The 8,092-nt window shown below is 37.5% G+C and overlaps 1 protein-coding gene across 3 annotated transcripts in view; it reads left to right on the top strand.

The window, feature by feature from the left end:
* Positions 1 to 5,601, top strand: part of LOC126808556 (protein IWS1 homolog) — a 24,125-nt gene extending 18,524 nt beyond the window's left edge. For all 3 annotated transcript variants that reach the window (XM_056101134.1, XM_056101127.1, XM_056101140.1), the window contains 2 exons: positions 869 to 980; positions 1,878 to 5,601. In XM_056101134.1, the coding sequence (XP_055957109.1) occupies positions 869 to 980; positions 1,878 to 2,000 (235 nt within the window). In that variant the 3' untranslated portion in view covers positions 2,001 to 5,601. The remainder of the gene's footprint in view (positions 1 to 868; positions 981 to 1,877) is intronic.
* The last annotated feature ends 2,491 nt before the right edge of the window (positions 5,602 to 8,092 follow it).

Here is an 8,092-nt window from a genome sequence, read left to right as displayed (position 1 = left end):
TAGTTGTTTGGATGGAATGAAAAACAAGGGTTAGGGTTAGGGATAATTTATCGTCGTTCGATGGTACGAAAAACACAGATCCTGTATACGGATTGACATACATTTAAACGAACCCTGGACAGTTGGAATTTGATTGAAGAATCAGGGAATAATTTCCCTCAAAGCACACTGTTAAACCCCATTTCATTTCATTTCGCATGGAGAATATTGGGACTGTACCTTTAAACCCCATTTCATTTCATTTCGCATGGAGAATATTGGGACTGTACCTTTAAGGCCGGAATAGGGTGTCGCCCAAGATGTTCATCTCTATTATACTAGCAGGATACTTGGCTTCGTCCGGGGTACAAATTTGCTTGGGGCCCAAATTCGTCTGGGATCCACACTCCTCTGGGGTTTAACGTCCACTCACCACAAACACAAATACATTTCAGGACTACCATATGGTTCAATTTTATTTCAATAATTCGCTTGCGTGTAGGGTGAAGGGGTCTTTAGCTGTGGGGGGAAACCAGAGGACCCCAATAAACCAACGAGGTTGGACAGGCGTCCCTACTCCTTGTTACGTACAGCCAGGAAATCGAAACCACACCAGTTGACTCAATGACAGACCTTATGATGATACAGCATGCATGTGCTAACCATTCGGTCATCCAACCCCCCTAAAACATTCACGGGGTCATCATGCTGGTTAATTTGATACCACATATTTATGGGTGAATCGTGGTGCCGAAGTGTGATGGGAGACACGCATAGGCCTACACACAGGCCTAAACACATAGGCCTACACACATAGGCCTAAACACATAGGCCTACACACAGACATCTTTGATCTTATTTAATGTAGATAAGTTTTTTGTTTTTACAGAGCTGTGCGACCTGGGGATCCAGGATGGATTATGCGTGCTCGTGTTCCAGCCCCATCAAACAGAGATTACGTAAATAGACCAACCACTAATATGGAATATGTTCCACCAAAGGTAAATTATTATTTCTGTCTTTCCTGTTGTGAGCCGCAGTTGGTTCGATAGCCTCGAGGTCTTGGGTTCGCCCCCAATGTTGACCCGGAAAGTTCTTTAGGATTTTCCAGCATAGTTTCAGCCAGTCTGATTAAACACAGATCCTATTTCGTTTCGTTTTTTATAGTTCAAAATTTCATTTTACTTGTCTTTACTAGACTAGGATCGGGAAGAGTTGTTATATAACCCGCGTTCTGGTTGATGTCAGGGATTAGCCAATGAAACGGTCTGTTGCGGTGAGTTCTTGACATGCAGTTCACGGAACTGCAGGTGGACTTTGCAGCGAAGACAAAACAAAAGTTGTATTTCCAAAAACCCACAAGCCAATTTTAAAATGTTCATTTTGTATTAAATATTGGATATAAGAATGCCATCTTTTCCCGGTAAGATTACAACATCAATGTTGATTTAAATTGACCAGTAAGTCGTGTTTACAATGTCAAAGACTTTGGATGATATTGAGTTCAACTAGGGTTGGCTGCCTGACAGGCGTTACGCTGCTTGTTTCCATTATTCAAGGGTTGTCGATTGGTACATTGGCGTGTACGTAAATGATCCCTTGGCAGTTGGAATTCGATATAAGAGTAGGCTGTAGTGCCACTGTCCGGTCAAAATTTCCCTCATAGCACACTGCATGGCGTATGCCCGTCTTCATTAGCCCAGTATAGGAGCAGAACAGTAGGACGCCAAACCCCATTTAATTTTATTTGTATGTGACTAGGAGTAGAGTCTCCTCTCTTACCGAGTGGGGTTTCTCCGTCTGTCTTAGATACCTATAAACAGGGGACTACCCCTTCGAAGTAGACTGTCCCGTAGAAGGGGACTGCCCAAGATAAATAAAATACCTGTTTTTTTCAGACAACAAAGAAGAAGATTTCTAAATATGAAAAACATAAACGTTCATTTGCTGATCGGAAGAAATATGGAAAAAATCAGAAAGCTGTTACAATTAGTATTGAAGGACGAAATATGTCACTTTAGGTTCCTGTCCTGTATATATGTATACATGTGTCTGTTTGTATGAATGTGTGATTGACATCCAGGGAGGGGCGAGGGTATTATTATGAATCTTCACTGTTAAACCTGGGGTTCCCCCTGAATTCATTGTATCAAACTTCCCTTTTCGTGATAAAATGTAGCGGCGTTTGTTAAAGACACCTACATGTACACACAAGTGAATTATTGAAATTAAAAGTTTATATTTGTCGCCAACAATCATTATTCATATTTAAAATTTGACTCGTGTATGCAGTCAGCCTTCTTACTTGTAATGGTGTACTTGATTCGGACATTTTCAAATTCAAAAGATTAAAATATATAATGTAGAGTTAAAAAAATGAACCAATTTCATGGCTCAATATCGACAGGTTTTATTATAAGGCATTATGGGAATGTCATGGATACCAACAACAATGTAGGCCTGGCAACGGACAACATATAAACGTTCAGATGGTCTCATGTACAAATTGGCGTACACGTAAAAGATCCCTCGGCAGTTAAAATTTGATATAAGAGTGGGAAGTAGCGCCAATATCTGGGCAAAATTTCCCTGTATGGTGTTTCCAATTGTTCATTAGCCAGTCAGAGTAGAACAGTTCGACGTTAAACCCCCATTTCATTTGATTTTAAATTCAGTCTCGATTCGAAAGAAAGGGTATTTTAGGTCTCCCAACTTATTTTTCCCAACTATTATTGTATGAAATGATAGATTTCCTTCTCTTAACAGTGTGAATTTCAGACACGTTAAACCGTAAAGGCTGAAATATGCCAAGGATATTAAACCCCATTTCATTTCACATATTCAAGTTAACTAAAATATTTTAAGAATTCTTACTATTCATAGATGAGAGGGAGGTCCACTGATACAAACTAGGTCATTTCGGGAATAAAACAGGGTTCAATTTTATTTCAATAATTCACGAGCGTGTAGGGGTCTTTAGCAGTGGGAGGAAACTGGAGGACCTGGAGAAAACCCACGCGGTTGGACAGGCGACCCTACTCCTTGTCACGTACAACCGTGGATTCGAAACCCCGCCATTTGACTCACTGACAGACCTTATGATACAGCGTGCACATGCTAACCATTCGGCCATCCAACCCCCCATTCATAGATATGGACTGAAATCATAAACTGCAATCATAGGCTGAAATTATAGCACAAATTTTAAGCTTAAGTTGATGAAACAGCTATATTCTTAAAATATTTTAGTTGATGCCTTTTCAAGTATCATCGACAACAAACCTGAAGAGGTGAGGCTATGCAAATAATGTTCTTTTAAATGTTAAAGCTATTGAATTGAAAATAGAACAAGTAATATACAGGAGAAAACTAACATTTAAAAAAAAAAAAATTGTTGCCAGAATAACACATTTTGGGGGAAATTTGGTGAAGAAATCTTAAACATACATTATGCAAGAGTTCTATCTGCTTATTGCAGGTCTTTCTTTGGACCTGAAATGTTATCTAAATTATTACTGAGACATTAATTAACTTATCCAGACCATAATCAACTCTAGATGGCATCGCTAGCCTGCGATCTTTAGTAGATTATGATCCGATTTACTGCTTAACTTTCTCTTACGATTTAATGATTAATTGAAAGAAACTTTTATTCGGGTAGTTTAACATGAAACTTAACGTACATGTTCCTTGGACAATAACGCATGGATTGATAGATTTCAAATTTTGACATGACAACAACAATTCCCCCGTGTCCATATAACACTGCCGTACTCGTGTTTTGATATGACAACACAATTCCTCCAAGATGCTTGATTCCTAGTCCATATTGCACTGTCGTACTTGCGTTTTGCATTTAATTGACAGATTTCAAATTTTGAACACAATTCTTCCAAGATTCTGGTTTCCTCGTCCATATAGCACTGCCATACTTGATATGACAACACAATTCCTTCACGATTCTCGTTTCCTCGTCCATATAGCAGTGCTGTAGACCTACTTGTGTTTTGTCAGTGAGTGAAAGATATTGTTTTGTATGAAATAAAATATTAACCAGGTGCTTGAAGTGTAAATATTTGTAAATATTGTATATTAAAATCATCAAAACTATTAAAATTAAAATCAATTATTCTTTTTTATGCTTCGGATTTAAGTTTGATTGAAACAGAAAGATCTGTACTCGAAGCAGACGTCACTGATTATATCTGATTGTGGCTTACACTGTCATATGACATCATTATTTTCGTATTTTGGCAAGAAACATCAATGTTTAAATCAAATGATGTTGGATTAGGTTTTTTTTAAAAAAACAAAAATAACAATCACAAATCCACCTATTTATTGACTGAGGGGGACGGGGTTGGGTCTTAATGTCCTAAGATAAAAATGTTAAATATTTCAGTTTGACTAAACGTGTTACAAAAAAGAAAAATTTGCAACCAAAATGACATTGAAAGTTTATGATTTTAATTTGGATAAAATATCCACCAATGTTTAATTTATTGAATCAGATATAAAAACAGGAAGAAATGATTGGTCTGATTTTAGGAGTCTAAATTTAATTTATTTTTCTATATAAGTAATTGTATGTATTTTGTTTTATTTGGTGGTCGGTAAATAATGATATTAAACAAGTGTTTCATAAATATTGAAAGTAATAAAAACAATGATGTGAGTGTCTTGTTTTATTATAATCAGATATCATTGAAGTAGTATAATTAAAGATGTATTATGTCAGAGCTAAATTGGCCTATTGTAGGTCTTAATTTTGGTTTCAAATGTTAATAAACTATTATTTAAACATTTCTTCACATGAAATGCCTATAATAATCAACCCTCTGATTTTAAGTAGATTAGAATGTTTTGGCCATTTAATGATTTAATTTTAAAATGGAGAAACGAATAACAAGTAGCGTTGTTACGATAATAAACAATCAATGCACACATCTCGTCAAAACTAAATTGGCCCAAAATAAATTAATTTGAACTAAATTTTCAATATATTCATTTTGTATTATGTATTTTTGAAATATTACAGCAAGAACGACCAACTGTTTATCTAATTCTGACATAATGTATGTTTAAACATTTCCTATAGGAGACGTAAAACTGTTGAAATATTTACATGAATTCTTTAGCATATTTTGTTTTTCTCTGTTAGGCCAAGAATGTTTTCATATTATCTTATAATTAATTGATAAATAAAACTGTATGTATATGTTTTATGTTTAAATGTATTCCTGCTAGTCACAATTGGCAGATTTGAGAGGAGAAGTTTATGCTCTACTGGTAGTCAAGGTGAGCATCAATCTATTCTACTGGTAGTCAAGGTGATCATCAATCTATTCTACTGATAGTTAAGGTGATCATCTATCTATTCTACTGGTAGCCGAGGTATTAATCTATCTAGTCTACTGGTAGTCAAGGTGGGGTAGTCATGGTGATCATTCATCTACTATACTGGTAGCCAAGGTGACTATTCGTCTGGTAGTCAAGGTGATACACAAGGTTACAAGAAACTTTGATTGTATTATTTTTGTATCTTTCTTATTTATATTCATCTGTATATATATATCATGTACCCAAAAAAATCATGGAAATAAATTGAAAGTTTGAAATCAACTTCATTGTATTGCTTATTTTAATTTTATTTCAAACATTTTTAAAAGTACCAGGTATTGAATGAGATAGCCTGGTTCCCCTGTGATAGATGTGACTATCCTTCATCACGGCTTCACCGAAAAGCGTTATGACACTATCCTACTCACAAACCTCCAGAAAACGGCCTGTGACTATATCTGTTTCTTGGTAGGGCTTTCACACTGGATACTTTGTTTACTCAATAGATCAATTAACACTGCGACACTGTATTATTATAACTATGTTTTTTATATGAAATACAGGAAACTACAACATCTATGATATTACATTAGGAGTTATTATATTTACAGTCTGAGTTTAACAAGACTAGAACCAGGGGCTGAGAATATGTAATTCCAAGAAGCCTGCATGCTGTCTAAATTCCAGCCTCTAAGCCGAGGAGGCTAAAAGTCCCTCTAAGACAAGACCGCTCTATAATGTCTCTATACGAGCTCGAAATGATGTCCATATCCCAGCCTTTCAGTCGAGGAGGCTGTGGGAACGTCCTTCTGAGAATACTAAATAATATCTAAATAAACTTTAACCCTGTATTTCCTTATAAGGAAGATATGTGCTTGAGTCATAGACTGATTCCCAGTACTTCCTTTATCTGATTGGTCAGTTGTCCAGATGCTACCCCGATTTAAACACAATGCACTTATATGGACACCAAGGAGGACAGGTGCCCACCTTTCTAAAGCATGAAATGCCATATTTGGATTACTAGACTACGATGTCATTGCCTGATTTTAATCTACAAGGTATATCTAATTAGTCCAGTTCCCGTTGTCACTGGTACCAGCAGACGAAATGAAATGAAATGGGGTATACGCCATAGAGTGGGCTATGAGGGAAATTTTGCCTGGACATCGGCACTATCGCCTACTCTTACATCGAATTCCAACTGTCAAGGGATCTTTTATGTGCACGCCAATGTGTACACAGAACCTCGTTTTTTTTGTCCCATCTGAACAACTAGACAGCTGTCCTTGTCAGGCCCTCCGTCCTGCATCACTGACAAGGGGGAACCACGCCGGAAAATCTGGATGAACTTTCTCGGCCAATGCAGGGATCGAACACCCGACCTCCAGGCTAGCGAGCCAGCATCTTACCCACGTGATCCCCACCAGCAAACGACTTCAATACATTAAACAGAGCATCATTTAGAGAGAGAAATGGGGTTTAATGTCCACTCGACACAAACTAGGTCATTTCAGGACTAACATATGGTTTGATTTTATTTCAATAATTCGCTTGCGCGTAGGGGTCTTTAGCAGTGGGAGGAAACCGGAGGACCCGGAGAAAACCCACGGGGTAGGACAGGCGAGCCTACTCCTTGTCACGTACAACCGGGGATTCGAAACCACGCCAGTTGACTCAATGACAGGCTTTATGATACAGCGCGCACATGCTAACCATTCGGCCATCCGACCCCCGCATCATTTAGAGAATGTAAATAACCTATACAGTATATATAGTATTACACCCCCTTATCAGTGGTGCAGGACAGAGAGTCTGGCAAGGGACAGTGTATCGTCGTCCGGAACGCTTTATAGTTGAAATTCACAAGAGTAGTAGTCCCTCATAGCACACTGCATGGTGTATACCCGACTTGATTAGCCAGGTCGATGTAGACAATTTCATTTTATTATATCTGTTGGTGTAGAAAACTCTATACTATTCATTGATGAGGTAGGGTGTAGGGTTGATGGCCAAGTGGTATAACATGAGCCCTGAAGATCACATGGACATTCATTGATGAGATGGAGTGTCGGGTTGATGGCCAAGTGGTATAACATGAGCCCTGTAGATCACATGGACAAGTACTGTGAGTTTGATCATCTTGTGGGTTCACTTCTCTCAGCCTATCCAACACTGACGAAATCCCTGAGAGAAACCTACCATGTTAGTCCCAAGATAACGCAGTTTGTGTTGACCTGTCTCCTCTCTTTCTCTCCCTCTCTCTCTCTCTCTCTCTCTCTCTCTCTCTCATATGTCATATTTATGTTGACTGGCAACCCATGGCAATGTTTGACTAGTATGATCCTGTATTATATTTATATTGACTGACAACCCATGGCAATGTTTGACTAGTATGATCCTGTATTATATTTATATTGACTGACAACCCCTGTTTTAAACTATCTATATAATCACAATGTTTGACTAGTATAATCCTGTATTATATTTATTGACTGGCAACCCCTGTTTTAAACTATCTATATGATATTATGATAGTGTATTATATTTATGAACCCTGATCTATAATAAAACCCTGACAGATGGACATTGAAGAGGGTCATAAATTAATATTATTAAAGGGAAACTAGGCTATACTCTTAACAGATGTCTGTTAGCCATGAGAAGTGGCATTAGGTGTTCTAGATATAGTAGGCATATCCTGTCTCATGTACAACATCTATCAATACTAAATAATCTAGATTAGGTGGTATCAGGTGTTCTAGAAACAGTA

Source organism: Patella vulgata, chromosome 1, assembly GCF_932274485.2.
Source record: "Patella vulgata chromosome 1, xgPatVulg1.2, whole genome shotgun sequence".
Lineage (NCBI taxonomy): Eukaryota > Metazoa > Mollusca > Gastropoda > Patellidae > Patella > Patella vulgata.
This window is presented reverse-complemented; position numbering and strand designations above follow the sequence as displayed.